Source organism: Gymnodraco acuticeps, unplaced genomic scaffold (genome assembly GCF_902827175.1).
Source record: "Gymnodraco acuticeps unplaced genomic scaffold, fGymAcu1.1, whole genome shotgun sequence".
Taxonomy (NCBI): Eukaryota; Metazoa; Chordata; class Actinopteri; order Perciformes; family Bathydraconidae; genus Gymnodraco; species Gymnodraco acuticeps.
The window spans coordinates 4,063,767-4,084,489 of NW_022992250.1; the positions used below are offsets into that span (position 1 = coordinate 4,063,767).

The 20,723-nt window shown below is 43.1% G+C and overlaps 1 protein-coding gene across 2 annotated transcripts; it reads right to left on the reverse strand.

The window, feature by feature from the left end:
- Positions 1–8,978: 8,978 nt before the first annotated feature.
- Positions 8,979–16,847, reverse strand: LOC117540200 (dynamin-like). Of its 2 annotated transcripts, XM_034206754.1 has the most exons (6): positions 16,675–16,847; positions 15,436–15,532; positions 14,927–15,087; positions 14,393–14,548; positions 11,427–11,519; positions 8,979–9,861 (listed from the first exon to the last, which is right to left on the reverse strand). In XM_034206754.1, exons 2-6 carry the CDS (start codon positions 15,494–15,496, stop codon positions 9,544–9,546), a joined length of 789 nt encoding a protein of 262 aa, XP_034062645.1. In that variant the 5' UTR covers positions 15,497–15,532; positions 16,675–16,847; the 3' UTR covers positions 8,979–9,543. The 2 variants fall into 2 exon arrangements, with proteins under 2 accessions (XP_034062645.1, XP_034062646.1); XM_034206755.1 differs by lacking the exon at positions 11,427–11,519.
- Positions 16,848–20,723: the final 3,876 nt, after the last annotated feature.

Consider the following 20,723-nt stretch of genomic DNA (forward strand, 5'->3'; position numbering starts at 1 on the left):
GGGCAGGGCGGACAGTTAGTGAAACGTGTCAAGCTAACGGGAAAACAAGGGTCACTTCCGTGTTGTCCTTTCAAAATAAAAGCGGTGTTGTTGTAACTGTCACAAAGGTTACATGATAAACCCACATATGTCTGGTAACATTGACATCTGGAACTATCTTAAATAGACATTGATTGGATTTCCAAAACATTCGGAGTTAGTTGGTTGTTGTTTTTTTCGTTCAGTTTTTGAAAGCGAGTTTCGGTGCTTTTATTATAAGGAAGATTAGCTGGGTGTCCTGCCACCTTCTGTGTATATGTGGGAAATTGACGCAACTGTTAGTTTGACACTTGCCGGTGAACGCCCCTATCCCTACTGAAACTCTCTCTGCTTGGGAATCTGTCAAAACGTGTCTGCATCAGGGTCTGCATATAGCCCACCGTTTACCTCCGGGCACGGTGCGACTGAGGTCCCAGCAATAGGTAGTCATTGATGTTATGCTACATGATCTTCATCAACCAAACCAGAGAGTAAAAAAAACCTAGCTTTTTATTCTCAAGGTTCAAACCCCATTTGGGGTCAGATAAGGTTCACGCAAAGGAGAGGGAGGTCTATTTTTCTCGATTTGAGAGCGTGAATTAATAGGCTGAATTATAATCCAACGTTTCATACGTCATTGTTACTCCCCCAGCTATAAATGTAACTCTTTAAAAAAAAATAAGTTAAGAAGTCCTGATTTGATCACAATTTAACCTTTTTTGGGCATGTGAGGTCTCAATCTACCAGACTGCTGACAACGCTTAGACACAGAAGGTAAATTGTTGATACCAGCGAGGCATATTAAACCTGTTTGTTTTGACATCTTGTATTATACAGTAATTGTCATTCATCCAGAGTTCGTTCTAGGTTGGAATTTAAATGTGAATCACAATGACATTGAGAGATAATAAGAAAACAGGCAGCTGTGGAAGAAAAGAGGAAGCTCAGCCAGAGAGTAAAACTGTCCTGTCAAAGAAAGAAAAAAACCTGAAATAAAACCACCTTTAGCACTTTCAGAATCTCATATCTTGGGTCAGATCTGTATCCACTCTCAACAAAGCAGAGCTATAAATGGGAAGCAACAAACAGGGCACAGTGTTTTTACAGTGAGAGGTCAAAGGGCAGGCGGACAGAGAGTAGCAGTCCTGAAAGTTGAAGCCTAAAACTGATTTCTAATCACGGTTAGCCTTTAAAAAATTAAATAAAAAAGTAATTGATTGCTAAAATCAAAATTCCTAAATGTATTTTCTGTTGATTAACTAACTATAAAATACAAAGAAAACGTAACATATTTTAAAAGAGAGGCCATGATAGGCACAACATTGTTCTTCATTAATAGACTTTACTAGTTTAATTATGATCTTTTAATATAGTCCCAATCCCCTTAATGCACGGGCTTACTTGATTACAACACAAATTCACCTTCACCAGAACAATAAGTAATTCAAGTAATGTGTGAGTCAACTTGGGAAAAAGAGGAGGAAGATAGGGGAGCAAAGGAAGTAAACAGTCTAGACGGTGCAGACGGGCACAAGAAGAGAAACACAGATAGGAAGATGCAAACCAACAAGCCAAAAGAAGAAAGAAGGAAAAGGAAAGGGGGGGCGGGCAGGTGTGGCCCTCCATGCAAGTCATTTAATTAGAAGGAGCAGAGTGTGTCCTGTGCATGTCGATGTCTCATTAAGAGCTAGTGTGGCTAGAGAGAGGCAGGAGCTCCCCAGGGCCTGACAAATCCACACTGTTCTCAAAACATCCCAGGGAACACTGTGAGTTTTTATTGCTGGGTGACAATAGGTGATCCTATTTACTCATTTAAAAAAAAAACTGGATGTGTTGTGCTTCATGTGCATACGTGCAACTGGGAATTCATGAAGAAGTATGTTAACGTGGTTGTGTAATACACCTTACTCTGTATTCGTAGTAAATGACACTATTCCATTGACTGTGCTGCTGTGAAGACAGCTTTATGTGGATGTACATTGATTAAAAGCCATTTATTTTTATTCCATGTATTTCTTGGATATTTTCTGTCTTTTATCATATTTATAAATAAGGTTTGAGACACATGGGTAAAACATGTTAAAATCTAACATGTGGGTCTGCAGGACTTTTGATAGGCAGCCAGGGCCCTCCACTTAATCCAAAGGGGCACATTTCCGAACCCTTTGAGTTTTTAGTGCAATATCAATACAGGTAGTTTGAGTAAAAGAAAGCAGACATTTCCATTGTGTAATTGCCTGGAAACAGATTTGTTTTCACTCCCTTCTCTGCTAAAATCTCTAACCTTGCAGGGTAACTACTTGCCAAACCCAGTCTAATGAACATGCGAGTGCTGAGCGGCCTACAGGCCCTTTGAAAAAGCCCTACTTTGTAATCGGGATGCAGCATGAGTATTAAGGCTCAAGCTATTGCCAATTTGTTCTTAAATTGCCACTGTAAATCAAATAAAAATTATAATATAAAGCATTATAGCTGTTGTTGCTCCTGCAGTTTTTATTATTGTGAAGGATATGAACAATAATGTTGTCTTCAGTGTTGACATTCATTACATTCAGTAACTGAGTTTTTGTTACTCCCTTATTAATACTTTTCTTCTTTAATTTTGCAAACATTGACACTTGTTGATTTGGCTGCCCTCTATCATTAGATACAGTTGGGGATTTTTGTAGAATTTAATATAATTAATTATTAATATTCATGTTATTGCAATTACATTTAATTGGAAATCTGTGTAGTGTTTATGAAGTATGTATTTTGGGATTTCTATAAACTTTGGTTTGCAAAGGTTTAGCAGCATTATCAGGTAATCTACATTGTATTGAGTGCTATTAAGATAGGTGCTGTTTTATGACAGCATCATAAAATGCCAGTGCATTGACCTACACGAGACAAAGGTTACAGTGTAACTATGGTCCACTTTCTGGTCAAAGAATGAAAGTGTAAAAAAGGAACTAGATCACGTCTAAGTTAGCATGTTTCTCAGCAGTCACAGTGTTCTCCCAAAAAATGATCCATAATATTTGTGCAGCAGGACTTATCTAACACAACAACTGAGTTGTGTCAGAGAAGGAGGAGGAATCTCAGTGAGGAAGGAAGGAAGGAAGTACAAACGGGAAGAAAGGATTTTTTTTATAAAATAGAACAGGCAGTTCACACCCTTTGGTATTTTTTCTCTGAAGCAGAGAAAAGCTGGGCTAGACAATGAGTCGGAAACTTGTAGGAGGAAGGATGAAAATGACACAGCGAGGAAGGATTTCTAGACAGAACAAAAACAAGTTATTGCTCTTTGTAGATCAGGATTTGTGTTAAGCTGCACAAAAAAAACTTTAAAGCTTTCCGGCTCAACCAAATTAAGCTTTTAAGAACTAATCCATAAACATAGCTAAGTATTAAATGTATTGTAGTATTCCAGAAAGAAATGCTATTGAGACATTAACTAAGGCTTAAAATACATGATAAAGCACACACATGTTCTTCCAAAACACACAAGGAGTGTCATTTTTTAAGTGCGAAGCTTACTTAATTGTAGCAGAATACATAAAAGAAAAATTATAACACAACGGGATGACATTAAATGACCTTTATTGTTGACATGAAAACACCTCTGCATAATAACAAGTGCTGTTAAAAATCTAATAACTTAGCACGGTAGCAAGCCTCTGATTTTTCTTTCAACGTACTTAACCATAAATCAGTTTTGTATATAATGTGTGTTGGAGCCAAAAGCACATTCTTTGAAAGTCATCCATCACCATCAGACAGGCCCACAGCTGTGTAGATAGCAGTTTAAAGCAAACCACTATGATTTTGGTTGCAATTATGTATCATGTCCATCTACAGCTCTGGAACTACTGTGAACTATACTGTATAATACTGTATATGAAAAACTCTTATGAACAGAGTTTTATGGCGCGAAAGCTCAGAGTACAACAGTTGTAACACACCATGTGATACTACAAAACATTACTGTTAATATTATATAATTGACTAATACACTTGAAAAACTTAAAAACAGATTCAGCATCGCACATATTATTTAATGATATGTATGTATACATAACCCAACTTCACTTTACATAATTTTTTGTGGTAACTTGTCTAACATCCCTTGCGTACATTCGGTTGTTTTCTTGCAACATTTCTGCCCGAAAGCAATGGAAATATCACAGCACAACTCCACTCCTATCTGCAATACAGATGTTCTAGTTATGTGTATATTGTCTCCCTGCAATAAAAGTTATGTCAAAAGATTCAGATCTCAGTGTTAGTATCTGCTTTACATAGAGAGCAAGGCGCGAAGCTACACACAAGTCAACTGATCACAGTGACCTTTGAATTCAATAGATGACAAGGCAATCTGATCTAATAGCGGCAGAACAGGGTTTTTGGAAGAGATCAGCCCTACAAACACCAATTAGCTGACAACAAAGTGACTGCAGAGTGAACAGGTTTACCATCGCAGCCAGGATTTGTTAGCATTTTGTTTTTAGACGCTCCAAAGCTTGGTCAAAAAAAATAGTCATCTGCTTTTCATGGTTCCTCACAAGAAAGACTTCTTATAAGATGATCATTCTCATCAATGTTGTGCTTGATGTGTGAGTAAATCCAACGCAGCGTTGTGTCGAGCAGAAACTGAATTGACCTACAGTGTATGTAGGACAAATAGTGCTTTGTCTATGTGGCATTTAAACTATGCAATGACGTCTACAATTATTTACTGTTTCAAATGTGTTGGCCATGGATTATGTGCTGTTAAATTGTTGTTTTACTTGTATTTCCTGTCAATTATGTATTGTGTATTTTCCTTTTTTTGAATGTACTCTTGACATCATTGCACATATAAGGAAAATGAACCTAATGAGTTGATCGCATTTCAAGGTTGTTAATAGCTTTCCTTTCATAAGAAAGAACTGAAAAGAGGTGTTAAAGGTCCCATGTCATGGCCATTTCTACTGATCATAATTCCATTGTTGAGGTCTACTAAAATAGATTTATATCGTGCAATTTTCCAAAATCTCATTGGTTTATCATACAGCATCTCTGTATAGTATGTGTATTCACTCTCTGTCCTAAACGGCTTGTTGGAGCTCCTACCCCCCCCCTCCCTATGAGCCCAGTGGCCGTCTGCGAGACGGCGAGACACAGCGAAACCCAGCCCGAAACCAGCCCGAACACACACACACACCCGCAGCCTGGCTGGGAGTATGTGTGTGCTCACACACCGACTCACAGCCTCGCCGTGTCCCGCCTTGGTTCCCGGAAGAAAAAAATTGAAAAAGAGAAATCTCCAACGAGGTGTTCTGGGGCAGCATAGACAGGTATTTTCTGTGTTAGAGTTTTACTCGCTACAGGGTGTACTTTGAGGGTTTGTGACTTTGCAGACGGTTTACATGCATAAAAACCTTCATAACACACAAGGGGACGGGTAATAACCGGAAAAGCATGACATGGGACCTTTAAGATACTCTTCACATTTGTTATCAGGACATCCAGTTGGATTGGGATTAGCTGAGGTGGAAGTGCTCTTTATATTCTGAACATACCATTGAATTCACTGATGGTGTGACTCTTAATCAGATACTGCAGTCAAAAAATAGGCATCAACATGAATTCAAATTAGTTTCACTCTGCGTGCCATAGTTACTGACAGTGAGAAGTGTATTGCCGCTGACATTAACATACAATTACTCAATCCACTCATCGTAGCAGGAAGCCAGCTTTTCAAGGGTAACATTAAATGGAAAATTAGACTGTTCTTCTGAATCTCTTCCAGAAAACTTAATTTGTATTTTCGTATGTTACATCTGAAAGGGCATGTCTTGCATGTGCGTGTACAAGATAGTAAGTGTGTATTCCACATGCTCCAATCAGTAAATGATGTCAGCCTGAAACCACCCCCTACCTTTACACCCATGCAAGTCGTAAACAAAAACACCCATTGGAGGAGGAGACAGTAACTGTGAGCAGGTAAACACATAAAAGATAGGAATGAGTCTGGTACGCTTACTGTACTATTATAAACATCTGGAGGGGTAAAACAGTCTACTGCTTCTGCACATTCAAAACAGTCCTGTTGAGTCAGCGGCTAGCTTCCCCAAAGGATCTTGTTGTGGTAAAGTCAGAAAAAAGGCAATACATTCTGTTCAGCAGTTAAACTCTATTGAGATCATTAAAATGGTAGGGTATACTCCACAGTTTATGATGGCACTTCACTCCTGTACTTTTGTTAGACTCACATTGGAGACTAAAATAAAAAGGATCAAAGTTGTTGCAGCAGAACCAGAGATGTTTATTTGTCCATGCATTTTCTTTCCTTGTCCATACTTTGCAATACCAACAATGCAAAATTCAGACGGGAATTAAGATATATTATTCTAGCACAAAATCCTTTTTTCTTTTTTTAACCAATGTTCATCAGGTGAAATAACTTTGGGTAATTCATCAGATTTAGCTGCTCCCTCTGGAGACACAACGTGGCTTTACAACGTGATTTTTCAAATATGCAGCAATACTCCAAGACCTGTAAACACACTTTGATGTTTAAAGTCAGTGGAGTTTAACACTGTCCTTCTAGTGAACTCTGAAAGCTTGCCTGTACACTCAAAAAAATAACTCTTTGAATGAACGTAATTAAATCATGGACAATATTTCCACATGATTAAATCACTTTCTTTCAAGATTAAGCAATTTGATTGGTCCAACTTAATTTACTTGGGTTGGGTCAACGCAATCTATTAGGATTGATACTACTTATTTATAAGGTGTGTTACCAACTTAATTTACTTGGGTTGGGTCAACGTAATCTATTAGGATTGATACTACTTATTTATAAGGTGTGTTACCAACTTAATTGACCTGGGTTGGGTCAACGTAATTGCTTAAAGCTGAAAGAAAGCCATTTCATCATGTGGAAATACTGTCCATGATTTAATCAAGTTCATTCAAAGAATAACTTTTGAGTGTTTACATATTTAAAACGTTTAGAGTGAACAGTAACAGAAACAGAATTTCAACAGTCTACAGCAGGGGTAGGCAAGTAAGTTTGGCCTTGGGCCAATTTTTTGCTGAGCCACAAGATGGCGGGCCAGAACATAATCAAAGCCTAATTCAAGGAATTGATTTTGGTAAGAGGCAAGAGCCCCTGTTCCCCGGTTCAGAAAGAACGCTGATATCGCTGATAACCGTCCCCATCAACACTCTGATGCGCAGTCAGATCCGCTGATTGGTTCAATAGGCGCCCAATCCAGAGCCTCTGGCTAGACCCGCCCAAAGGGAGGCTCGTCCTTTCTCCATTTCAGTCCCAAAGCCAGGGCTATTATCTGTATTTTAACAGACTTATCTTTTAAATTGAGGTGTAGTTATTGTTCTCTTCAAAGTTTATTTTTCTCTGAAATTTTAGGGAGGATGGTCCGCCCTTTCCTCAATGGACGAGCCTCCACTGAGTAAAGTTATTAACTAGGTAGCAGTGTTAATTAACATATTCTGATAAGTATTGTCAAGTTCTCTGGGTTTTTGGCATTTATTTGAGTGTTTGCCCACATTTGAGAGGCTTGCGGGGCAACAGAGAATCCTTTTTCCTTTTCTTTATTTCAACTTTTCAAGGACACATTAGGATTCTTTCAGGTTGAAAACCTTTAAAAAATATCAAAGGACAAAATAAATCAATTACAGCATGTTTTGCTTTGCAATTTAATATATTATAACCTAAATTAATCAGTAACCAAGTATTTTACTCAAACTCAATGTATTTAATAGTTAAATAAGTACTTTAATTGACCTGGTTCCCCACAACCACACATTTGCCATATGTGACCCGCTCTATCGAAATCAGTCGGAAGTCGCAACGGCTCATTTCAAAATAAATGTGGATTTGCGTAAAAAAATAGTTTTTCGGGATTCGGGTGTTTTGTTTGATTTTAAATAAACAAAGTATTGGCTTTCAGAATATGGAACTTTTATTTCCAAAATCACCCGATAAATACATGTTTGAAGCTTGTAAAGGGAAGATGACAGCTCTCCCTCGCCACTCTGCTCTTCCACAGCACCGCTTCCCCTCCCTCCGCTGATATTATGAATGTAAGCGGATATGTCGGGACAGAATTTATTTTACCGGACAAATTTGAAACTTACCGGTCATGTTTCAATAATAATAAGAATTGTGTAGCAAAGTTTCCGTTAGCAGGTAATCACCGGACTATGACAGGATATGCTGATGTTTAAAACTCAGTTAATGGGAGTAATTTTTATATTGCTTCAGTTTATAATCGTTACAGATTAACCGCCGAATCAGATTCATTTTTCAATAAATGATTCCACAAACAACATAATTATTACATTCAAACAAACTACTTGTAGTAGATGAAGTACATTATTCAAAAGTTTACATTAACTTTGGATAATAACACGGGAGAAACGGAGCCTCTCTTTTCCTCTCTCCCTCCCTCTCTCTCCTGACAGCCCGTCAGTTTCTCATGCAGCGTGCTAAACAGTGGGCGGGGCTTCAGGTGATTATGCAGCAGCTGATCTGATCTCTCTCTCGGGTCCGGTTATACTTCACTCGTGTTTATGTCCATATCGATCAGATCCAGCTCTCCTGATCGGCCTTTAGAGAGCACCGATCAAACTATTAAGAGTGAATATCGGCTGATAATGACCGGCGGCCGATCGATCGGAGCATCCCTAATTTTGACCAGCAGGTTTTGAATTTACCGGTTTTTAATGAATTTTACCAGATAAAAACCGGTAATTACCGGCTAACGGAAACCCTGATGTGCGACTCTCTGGTCCTATGTTGTAAAAAAAAAATAGAATTCAAAAAGAATATTTTATTTTTGATTCTCAAAATTACGGGCCAAATAGTATTGCTGGCGGGCCAACAATGGCCCGCGGGCCGCCTGTTGCCGACCCATGGTCTACAGTCTAGTGAGCTTCAAGGGTGGAAACATAACACAAACGCGAGATGTTGAAATATAAAATTGTATTTCACAAAATAGGCAAAGAGAAACAATGCTTCAGATGCTTGAAAAAATTAAGTTTCTTCCCAAATATTATATGAAATATAATACGAGGATGCATTCGCGTCTCACGTCATTGCTGTCAGTCTAAGTATGCAGATTAGAGAACATGCAATAAAAAAAGCCCATTAAGAACACCATCTCAGCCAACAAGCAGACTGTCTTTCACTGTTATTAAATATAACAGTGAATATATATTTCACAAAATAGCTTTATACTGACAGATGCTTGAAAAAACACAGTTTCTTCTCAAATATTAAAATGTTTCAACTTTAGGGTGAACAGTATAACAAACTTGAGTTTCAACAGTAGACCAAATAAGGCAACATGGTAACATCTGCCTCCTCGCACAGCCCTCTGCTCAGTGAGGTCCACGTAACCATGCTACAGCCAACTTTGAATGCTTACTTTTATACTTCTTGCATATAATCAACATTTCTGTCAAAGAGGTGAGTCACCGAATCTCTGATGGCTGCGTGTTTGGAAGATGAGGCGATCCCAAACAGTGACATTAGGCACGGGAAAGCAATGTTTTGAGAACTTGTCCTTTTGTGGATAGTCTGTTTCCATCTAGCTCCATCATTATTTTCTGCAGTGCTTCAAATGTAAACTTCAGCTCTGGAGGGTAGCTCAAGTTTAGAGCATACACGAGAGCAAACATCATCGCCACCGCAAAAGATACGTTTCCCAACTCATCCAACACTTCGAGCCCCTCCAGAATGATCCCAACGTTCTCGGGGTCATCCCCAGGCTCTGCACCTTCGTGTCGAATGACAAATATTCCGAAGACCGTCTCTGCCATTGCTGTTTGACTGCTGTTGTCGATGCTCTGTGAAAAACAAATAAGGAGAGTGATTTTCACTGATGTGCATTACATCCCATTTCTATAATCGGTCATATTGAGCTTTTACATCCAACATCATCAAAATGTAAAGGCAACATTTCCCTAAGGGTTAGTTTTAGAAGAAATACAATCCATTCAAACTATGATCATCCTCCTCTTTGTGATAGGGCTGGGCGATTTTTTCTGTTTTAACGATTAATTTGCTTTTTTACTTTCTTACGGTTTGTGAAATGGCTGAACCGAAAAAAATCGCGATTTAAAAACATTTCTAGACTCCGCAGATTTGTTTTGCTTTAAGGGACTCCGTAGTAGCTTACTCTCTCACTTTCCAGAACGCGCACAAAACTCAGCCACATTGCCTGTGACTACCCGATCTGCAGCTCTGTGTACACATATATCACTTAAATTATTCAATACATCCTTTGTACTGAAGTATTCAAGAGTAAATAAAGTAAATAAAGTTTAATATAAATGATTTGCTGTGGCCAATTGTTTTCATTGCATTTACAGACCCGTGTAAATCTGATACCACCCAATGAATGCATTGACTTGCTTGTAGAACCACGCTACACAAAACAGATAGCAACACCTATACAAACTATTAAAAAAAAAGGGGCTACTGTATCGACCTATATAAAGTATATAAAAAAAAAAAATTTCTTCAAAATACCAAAAATATCTTGCATTTTAGCCATGCCTCATTTCGCTCCATTTGCTTTTTCCAGTGCTGTTTTTGCAGGGGGCTGATTCTGTGAGCTGCAGCTGACCACGCCCCCCTGCAGGAGAGGGGAGCGTGCTCTGAGATCAGCTGCTGGGCGGTCTGTAGAGGGGGAGGAAAAGAGATCTCCGTCCTCCGTGTTTTATTCTTATAGAAGTAAGAAGAGAAGTAATGGGGCAGAAACCCTCCTTTTTACGCAGCGGTCCAGACATAGACATCAAACGGCGACACATATTCAGTTGGCAGTTACTTTGGCATTAGGGCAGGGATATCTAGATACTTCCCAAGGTCTGACATCATGAAGTGTGCTACTTTTAAAGCAAGCAACGATGTTTTCAAATCTGTAATCAAAAAGCTCCTCAAAAACACTATCGAAGCAGTTCCTGCCGTTGCTACGTTAGTTCAAACAGTAACAACGGACTACTTTTCTTAGCGGATGCTTGTCAATTTAAATCAATACATAAAACTATTTTTTAAGTCAATAAAATCATTTTCTAAATCCATAAAAGCAATTCAATTAATATTGGGAGTCATGTCGTTACTTTGTTGAGAATGTGGCCATGTGTAATAAGCGGGATGATGTGCACATTGCATAATGTGCCTTCATGCCGATCTAGATCCCTCCGCAAAAAAAACGGCTCGTTCGCGGGCGAGAGCCGGCTCCCGTCGTTCACTTAAAAGAGCCTTGGTCTGGTTTGTTTAGAAAAAAATAGAAAAAAATCGAGGTTTAAATCGAAAATTGTCCATTAGTTAGAAAAAAAATCGCGATTTTATTTTTAGGCCAAATCGCCCAGCCCTACTTTGTGAAGATAAAAAAGGTACATCAACATACCATGTATTCCTTCACCAGCTTCTCTGGATCTTCATTGAAGTAGACACAAAGACCTTTGAGGATGCATTCGCGTCTCACGTCAATGCTGTTAGTCTAAGTATGCAGGTCAGAGAACATGCAATAAAAAAGCCCATTATGAACAACAAGCAGTCTGGGTTTCACCGTTTCACAAATGTTTTCTTTAAAACCCTGAATGTAATATTGCACTTTAATTAAATGGGTTTAGTCAGATAATATGCTATGCAATTTAAGCAATACATTTTTCTAAAAAAGGAAAATAATTAGTTGTTCATTTGAGAAGACCTGTCTTATTTTGAATATTTAAAATGGCTTTTTATTGAAGAAATACTTTTGCTTTAAAAAGCTAATCTGTTTCCAATTCAGGGCTCGACATTAAGGACTGCCCGATGGCCCGGGGCCATCTAGTATTTAGCTCGGGCAATGAAGCCTCACCTGCTGGTTGCCCGATCGGGCAATCTATTGTGCCAGTATCATGCAGCTCGCGGATCCAGTAATGAGTGACCCGGCAGTAAAACTAAACATATCTATAACTAGTTACGGTAGTTTGAGAGGTAATTAAAATAGCTACGTGTGATATTCTAACCTGAAGTGTGTGTTTTGTCCGCTCACCGCTGCATGTGATCATGCAGAGCTGCGTGTCGACTCGTCAGCCTGCTCATCTGATCTCTCTCTCCCGTCAGATTAGACTTCACTCGCGTTTATGTCCATATCGATCAGATCCAGCTAGTTCTAGCTAATGATAGGACTACCTGCTTATTAAAAGACACCTAAACAATAAGCATCGCTATGCAACTGGGTGAGGCCACAAAGTATAGCGCAGCATTATGCATTTGTTTACATGCCCACCGGAACCCCGAGGCATTACCAACAGATCAACGCACAATCAACCCATCCAGGATATCTCTTTCTCCACATTAAGTGTTAGACATTATAATTGACTATTCTTGTCTGTCACATACTCTTCTTGTCTGTCACATAAGTGGCGCAACTGAAGCGGTATTGCGCTAAAGGGAAATTATTTTGACCGAAGAGATTTAGATTTGCAGGCTAACGGGAACTCTGACGTCGCCATTTTGTGTGGTTCGCGGATGCGCTCGGCTCCTCTCGACTGCTGCTCGGGTCTGCTCGGTCAGCTTCCGGATGAGGAGGCATTCGTTCGACCAACTTACAGTAGATAACATTACAAACATTTTTAACAGGGGCCATACTAGTGTAAATAATGTTTGTTTTGGCAGTTACAACTGAATGTAATGTTTTCTACTTTTTTACATCTGGGAAGGCATTTGCCTTCATCAGATGGAAAGTGTCTTGACCAACAACTTAAGTATTTCTTATAGCTATGCAGGGCATGCAAGCGAGCAAACACAAACAAGAACAAACAAACAAGTGAAATGAAGAATACAATTGAAATTGTACAATATAATATTGTGGTGGTTCATCTTATAATTCAGTCTAGAGAATGCACCAGACAGCATCTAAGACCTGCACAAATCTAAATTTTCTAGGGACGGCGGCCCCCCAAACCCTTCGTGCCATTTCGTCCGCGCGCATTTTTCAGGGCAATCTCTATTGGGCTCAGGGCCATCTGTAAATTAGCTTAGATGGCCCACAGGGCCATCTCCCAAAATCCTTAATGTCATGCACTGCAATTACTCGATTAATCAATGGAATAATTGATAGAATACTCGATTACTAAAATAATTGATAGCTGCAGTCATAGGCGGCGCGTGAGGCTCAGGTTTGGGAAGGCTAAATAACTTTTTTTACCTGACGCTGCCCGCCACCGGCGTGTATAGAAAATAGATCAACTCAGTGACCAATCAGAGCTCAGTGTGCGGAGTTTAAATCTATCACGTCATATTACAGGATAAAGGAAATACAGTTTAAACTGCCGTATGCAGGGAAGACGGCGACGTGTCGCACGTATCATTCATATGACATCATCAATCAGATCATCGATCAGATAATATATATTTCCTTATCTGAGTCAGCTGAGCCGTATCAGGCCGTGCAACACTTACAGTGTCACATACTGGATGCAGAAGTATTATTTTAAGCAACACATTGGGTTGACGAAACACTCAACTCAAATGTAATTAAAGTCAGATCCACTCGTGTCTATGGGGCAGTGATATCATAAAACTGTTGTACGCTTTCAAACGCTCTGTAGTTTATTTATTTTTTAACCAGTTGTTCTATATTCACCTTGCAGGTGCAACTATGTGGCTTGTATCCTGGATTATATGTTTAAGTCATGGATGGTTAAAGCTCATATTTGTCTAATATTAGTTTACTTTTCATTACTGAAGTATGACGCTGCGCAGTACACTTGTCCCTGTGTGTGATTGGTAAAATGTAGCTAACCCCGCCCCTTTCACATGAATGCGCTCTCAGCTGGAGAGAGAATCCCTGGCTTGATTTACAGAGTTGATAACCAGCGTTGTAGGACCGCTTAGCGAGATCTCGTTTGTTAGGGTTAGTTAAGATAACTCAAACATATCCAGGGTATGTTGAACTGGCTTCGTAGTACAGTTTACTGGTGGCTGCATAGCAGCGCTAATGTCAAAGACACAAACATTATATTTTTATTTTACCAGGATGCAGTGACAAAAATATTTGCGAAGGCTTAGCCTTCCCTAGCCTACATTACCCGCCGCCCCTGGCTGCAGCCCTACAGTACACTCAGTGACCATTGGGGTAGGAACATCTGCCATTTCCATGAAAGACTGCTGTCAGGGACAGCTTTGTAGTGCGTTATTTTAGGCCTTCATAATAGTATGCCGCTCACTCTGATACAATGACCCCCACTGGGGGAATGGATGTGGTGCTAAGTGTCAAAAATAATATCGAAAAAATAATGCTCCGGATGCTATGCTATTCACGGAACATCGTAGACTTTGTACAGCTCCTACAGTTTCTTTGTCACCTTTACATTGTTTTCATACCTGGGTTATGGGAAGCATGATGCTTTTGATCTTCTTCCCTTGAACTCCACCTTTCTTGGTATACACGTCGATCAGGCTTGTAGAGTGAATATCCAGCGAAGAGAAGAACTTGGATTGCAATTTAATTGTTGTGATTCTCTTAAATTCCGCATTCACCTACAACAACAAAACAAAACCCACAAAACTCAGATTGGCTATTTTGATGTCACTGTTCACAGGTTTGATTTAGCAGTTCAGTCCGTTTAAGACATGCAATTGCATAAATCATGTATTTACATTAGCAGATAAAAAGGCATAAAATACTTGAATGAATGGTAAATAAAGAATGCTGGAAATAACTGCATCTCCATTAGCCTATATGCGCTATGCAGAGACTGCCTTCTTCATGTTGTGAATTGCAGCTGATGTTTTAATATGGCAATTGGCAAAAGTTTGACATTTTACTCATACAATAACCCATCTTCGAGTGATGCTCTAGTTTCCAGCCTGCATGATCGGCCTGTAGGGAGGGACGGCCCTGCGTGTGTGTCTCACCTGATTGAGGGTCTTCTGCAGGTGTGGTGTGCCCATGCGTTCTGCAATGTGTCTGTACCCCGGGTGGGACAGGAAGAACTTCCTCTCAGCAGCCAAAGCAGCGCGGATGTCTTTCTTTCCATCAATGTCCTTCTGACTGCGGTTCACCACCCCGATGTAACCTAAAGAAAGACAAATATCAGTTGTTCAATGTGAGTTATGGAATAAAGACAAACGTTGATTCCAAAGCACTTGCGACCAAATATTAAATTATTATAACTTCTACAATTGGAGAACTGTTCACATGTGGAACAATACAAATAAAGCTGTTAGTCAATTTAACACCATAGTAATTGTTTAATTTCAATGTCAGGAATTACAGGGAAAATAATGCAGATTGATGATTTGCTGACCGCTAAAGAAAAGACACCCTGTTTTGGGTAGTATATAAAGTCTGTAAATATTGTAATGTAATAGCTGGATTCCAATCAAGGATTTAATAAAATGTGTGCATGTGGGGGGGTTCTCACCTCTGTGGAGCGGCAGTGGTTTGTTTTCCAGGATGTCTCGTGCATCTGTCCCTTCATCCATCAGGTCCAGTTTGGTGATCACCAATGGTCCGTAGACCTAAAGACAAAAGCATCAACGCTAATACTGAATCTCTCGCTCTTATATATTCACACATGGGATTTTAGGATTCAAACAGATAATTGGAGGTGTGTGTGTGTGCTGCATGTAGCAGTCGCGTATGTAAACTGCCCCGCCCCCTCGCACAGAGACGCTGGATTGGAAAGATCGAAAATACTCAAAATAAATCAGACGCATTTTGCATATTAAAAACGGAGTTGGCAAAACTAAAACTGCAATATAATGTTTGTGTAGCATAATACATATAACATGTTTTAAATATCTTCAGTACCGATACAAAGACTGATAACATTGGAGCTTAATGGCACCAGAGTCTTTAATAATTAATTCCCGGGACTCCTTTGATTAATACCGGGGCTCGGTACCCTACTGAATTGTTACATTATCCTATATTACTCAAAGTTGAAGTGCTTGTTTTTGCCACTGATAGGCACACGTATTATTATTATTAAGTGCCTGACAACATTATTACTGAAAATGTGTGGACATCAATATTTAAAATCGAGGAATATTAAGGAAACGTTGCCGATTTTCAGCCGGCTCTTTGTCACTGCAGTGCAGGCAGCATGTAGGTTACTGGCCCGGGGGTGCAGTTACAGAGCCGAACATAACTATATGCTGAGCAGGGAGATATAGCGGAGAGACAGAGAGTGCGACTACCGACACTAGCAGAGCGGCACCCGTCACGTAACTTTAACTGCAGAGCGAAAACCACAGTGGCAGTCAGCTCCGCATGGCAGCTAGCTTGGCAGCTAATTTACGTGACGCAGCTGAATAACGGCGCAACATTCCTTTGTAAAAGGGGCTGATATTACTGACATATAAGCGCCTGGGGTAGCACACTTTTCGTTTAACTTTCTCAGGGTAATGTTTCCGTCATTTAGTTTTCAATCCTGATATTCTATATTTGAACCATCTCCCTAACTGGCAGTTACACAGACTAGCTAGTTAACGACGTTAGCTTTAGCATGTTCGTCGGCTCATTCGGCTTTTTAAGTGAGATAAAAAAGAACACTAAATAACAAATTAACTATCAACGTTACCACAATATCGCTCATGGACTAGCAGTTGATGACATTTATTAACAGCTTCACAGTTAGATGACAATGTTTTCTGCTTACCTCCTCCAACTTTCGCCATCGGTCTTTCTTGTCTCAATGATCCTCTCTCGCGATGATGATGGTTAAGTTTACGGTTAAGCCCAAATATCGCGAGTGCACACAGGATGCAGGGAAAAACCTTTCCCGCCAGATCGCGGACAAAATAAAACAATGACAGAGTCTGGCAGAGTTCTCTTAATGCATCCATGGAAGTGTCCAAGAGCAGTCAATAATGTAGCATGTCTTATTGTTTGTCGTTTCACATCTTTACAACCGTGAACATTTAAAAGTAGATTGATTTGTGTCTCTGATTACATTAGTTGGTATTGTGGTGACACGTTATTGGACATAATTCACCTTGCTTATTGTGTTGCCACACGGACCCTTTAGTGGGGAACACCTGTAGCTTTAGCTGCCATTCCTGCTAGCTCATCAGGCAGAGCAGTGCATGTGTTAACCTCTCTGAAAGTAATGGATAATAAAGATTGGAACTCCATTCTTAATACACCGCCTCCGACTCTCTTTTCACGGCACTACACTGGTGACCCTGACTTTTCCGAGAAAGTTTCCGGAAAATTAACGAACATGGCTGAGCGCGATGTTTTCATAAAGCTGCCGGAATTCTGGGAGCACACCGCGGAGGCATGGTTCGCACACGTGGAGGCACATTTCGCCTGCCGACAGGTCCGTGACGGGGACCTAAAATACTACCATGTGGTAGCAGCGCTGGGGAGCTCCACGTCGTCCAGGTTGGTGGGATTCATCGCAGCCCCCCCACATCATGGCAAATATGAGGCGATTAAGGCCCTTCTCCTTAAGACATTTAGCTTATCTGCTAAGGAGAGGGCCCGCCAGATACTTGACATTCAAGGCCTAGGAGACAGCAAGCCATCCCAGCTAATGGAGAAAATGCTAAATCTGCTAGGGGGGGAAGATCCCCGTATTTTATTCACGGAGATTTTCCTGCGTCACTTGCCTCCCCGGGTACAGACGGCGCTGGCCAACACGCCTGTCACGGAGCCCCGTGCTTTGGCTGAGGAAGCGGATCGTTTTTTCCTGGCTACGCAACAGCCCGGGGCAGAGACGTTAGCCGCGACGCTCAGCGGCCCACCGGCAGTCAAGAAAGCGTGGCGGAGGCCGGACACGGCTGTGGCTAGCCGGCGTGGAGACGCCGGAGAGTGCGTTTACCACGCACGTTTCGGGACAAGGGCGAAGAGATGCATCGCTCCGTGCAGCTACAAACCCCCGGGAAACGGAGGGGCCGGCGCTCAGTAGTGGCTCTGAGCGTCGGCGGCACGTGCAGGCTCCTCTTCGTCAGCGACAGCGTTTCGGGGAGCCTGTTTCTGTGTGACACGGGCGCTCAACGGAGCGTAGTTCCAGCGTCGAGTGAAGACGTCGCCCGTGGGGGGCACGGACCGCGATTGACGACGGCTAACGGCAGTCCCATTCGCACGTACGGCGTGAGGCCTATGTTTTTGTGCATCGGAGGACAGCGTTTCAGCTGGGATTTTGTGACAGCGGACATTTCTTTTCCCCTCCTCGGAGCGGATTTTTTGTGTGCTCATGGACTCTTAGTGGACGTTAAGAATAGGCGTTTGGTTGATGCCTTAACGTTTTCTTCCCTTGTGTGCACACTTGGCAGCGCAGCGTACGACGGGCTGTCAGGCTCGCTGTCAGGTGCAGACACGTTTCTCAGACTGTTGGCCGAGTTTCCAGACTTGTCGCTACCCACCTTCTCTGCGCTTACCACTAAGCATGGCGTGGAACACCACGTCACTACCGGAGGGCCTCCTGTCTACGCCAGGGCCCGGCGGTTGAACCCTTCTAAGCTGGCTGTAGCGAGGGCGGAGTTCGCAACCATGGAGCGCCTGGGCATTGTCCGCCGCTCCGACAGTCCTTGGGCTTCCCCCCTGCACGTCGTTCCCAAATCGAACGGCGGGTTCCGCCCGTGCGGGGATTACCGCCGACTCAACGACGCCACTACGCCTGACCGCTATCCGGTGCCGCACATTCAGGACTTTTCGGCGCATCTGGCCGGTACGGGGGTGTTTTCCAAGGTGGACCTGGTGCGTGGATACCACCAGGTGCCCATGCACCCCCTGGACATTCCCAAGACAGCAGTGATAACGCCTTTTGGACTTTTTGAGTTCCTGCGGATGCCTTTTGGACTCAAGAATGCCGCTCAGACGTTCCAGCGCCTGATGGATTCGGTGCTGCGGGACCTGCCGTTTGTGTTTGTTTACCTCGACGACATACTCGTCGCCAGCGCTTCAGTGCAGGAGCACCTGTCCCACCTCCGAGCCCTTTTCACACGGCTCAACGAACACGGATTAATCATCAATCCTGCAAAGTGCCAGTTCGGGGTGTCGGACATCGATTTCCTGGGGCACCGCGTCACCAAGGGCGGTGCGACACCTCTGCCAGCGAAGGTGGAGGCTGTTGCGGCGTTTCCTCGCCCGCTCACAGCCCGGTCGCTCCGTGAGTTTCTGGGGATGGTGACTTTCTACCACCGTTTCATCGCCCGGGCCGCACACATCATGCGGCCGCTGTATGAAGCGTTGAAAGGCAAGACCCGCATCCAGGAGATCGACTGGACAGCAGAGGCGGACGGCGCTTTTGCTGAGGTCAAGACCGCGTTGGCTCAGGCGGCTTTGCTGGCACACCCATCATCTACGGCTCCCATCTCCATCACCACGGACGCGTCAGACTACGCGGTCGGCGCAGTGCACGAGCAGTGGGTGGAGGGCGCTTGGCAGCCGCTCGCCTTTTTCAGCCGCCAGCTGACGCCTAGAGAACGCAAATACAGCGCCTTTGACCGGGAGCTCCTCGGACTTTATTTGGCCGTGCGGCACTTCCGTTTCATGCTGGAAGGCCGTGAATTTACGGCGTTTGTCGACCACAAGCCGCTGACCTTTGCCATGTCAAAAGTGGCGGAGCCTTGGTCGGCACGTCAGCAGCGGCAGCTGTCCTACATATCGGAGTTCACTACGGACATTAAGCACGTGGCTGGCAAGTCGAACCTGGTTGCTGATTGCCTCTCCAGGGTCGTCATCGGTGCCGTCCAGTTGGGCCTGGACTATACTCGCATGGCGGCAGACCAGGTCACAGATCCCGGCGTCCAGGCCCTGAAGGTGGAGAGCGCGGGGCTGCGCTTGGAGGGCGTGGTGTTCGGCGACGCGGGCATTACTCTCCTGTGTGACGTCTCTACGGGCCTGGCGCGGCCTGTCGTCCCTGCCAGCTGGAGGCGTCCTGTGTTCGAGGCTGTGCACGGCCTGTCACACCCCGGCGTTAAACCTTCGGTCCGTTTGGTAGCGGCGAAGTTCGTTTGGCAAGGACTGAAAAGGGACGTGAGGACTTGGGCCAGGGAGTGCGTGGCTTGTCAACGCGCTAAGGTGCACCGCCACACGAAGGCCCCGTTGGAACGTTTCCTGGTGCCTGAGAGGAGGTTTGATCACGTCAACATTGACCTGGTTGGTCCGTTGCCTTCCTCTCAGGGGTTTTCCTACCTCCTCACCATGGTGGACAGGACGACCCGTTGGCCGGAGGCGGTTCCGCTCATTTCGACATCAGCCGCAGACGTTGCCCGGGCCTTCATTGCAACGTGGGTGTGTCGTTTTGGCACCCCGTCAGACATTTCCTCAGACAGGGGCTCTCAGTTCACGTCCGAGCTCTGGAACGCTGTGGCAGGCGGTTTGGGGGTTAAGCTGCACAGGACTACCGCTTACCACCCTCAGGCTAACGGTCTCTGCGAGCGCTTTCATCGCTCCATGAAGGCGGCCCTCAAGGCCGGCCTTACGGACGGTAACTGGGTCGACAAGCTGCCCTGGGTGATGCTGGGCCTGAGGACCGCACCTAAGGAAGATCTGCAGTGTTCTACAGCGGAGATGGTCTACGGTCAGCCGCTGAGAATTCCGGGGGATTTCCTCCCAAATGCATCGGCTCCCTGGTCGGCGTCGGCCCAGCGGGCTTTCCTGCGTGACGCCGCTGAGGCCTTTGTTCCGATCCCTACTACTCAGCACGGTACTCAGGTGTCCCAGGTTCCCGCAGAGCTCCGCTCGGCGGAGCACGTG

What these genes read in the sequence shown, in the direction of transcription:
- LOC117540200 (XM_034206754.1), bottom strand. Translation starts at nt 15,496, where the DNA reads ATGGATGAAGGGACAGATGCACGAGACATCCTGGAAAACAAACCACTG. An exon ending in TGCAGAAGACCCTCAATCAG is followed by an intron (nt 14,549 to 14,926) that starts GTGAGACACACA and finishes TTGTTGTTGTAG; the next exon opens with GTGAATGCGGAATTTAAGAG. An exon ending in AGCTGGTGAAGGAATACATG is followed by an intron (nt 9,862 to 11,426) that starts GTATGTTGATGT and finishes TGTTTTTCACAG; the next exon opens with AGCATCGACAACAGCAGTCA.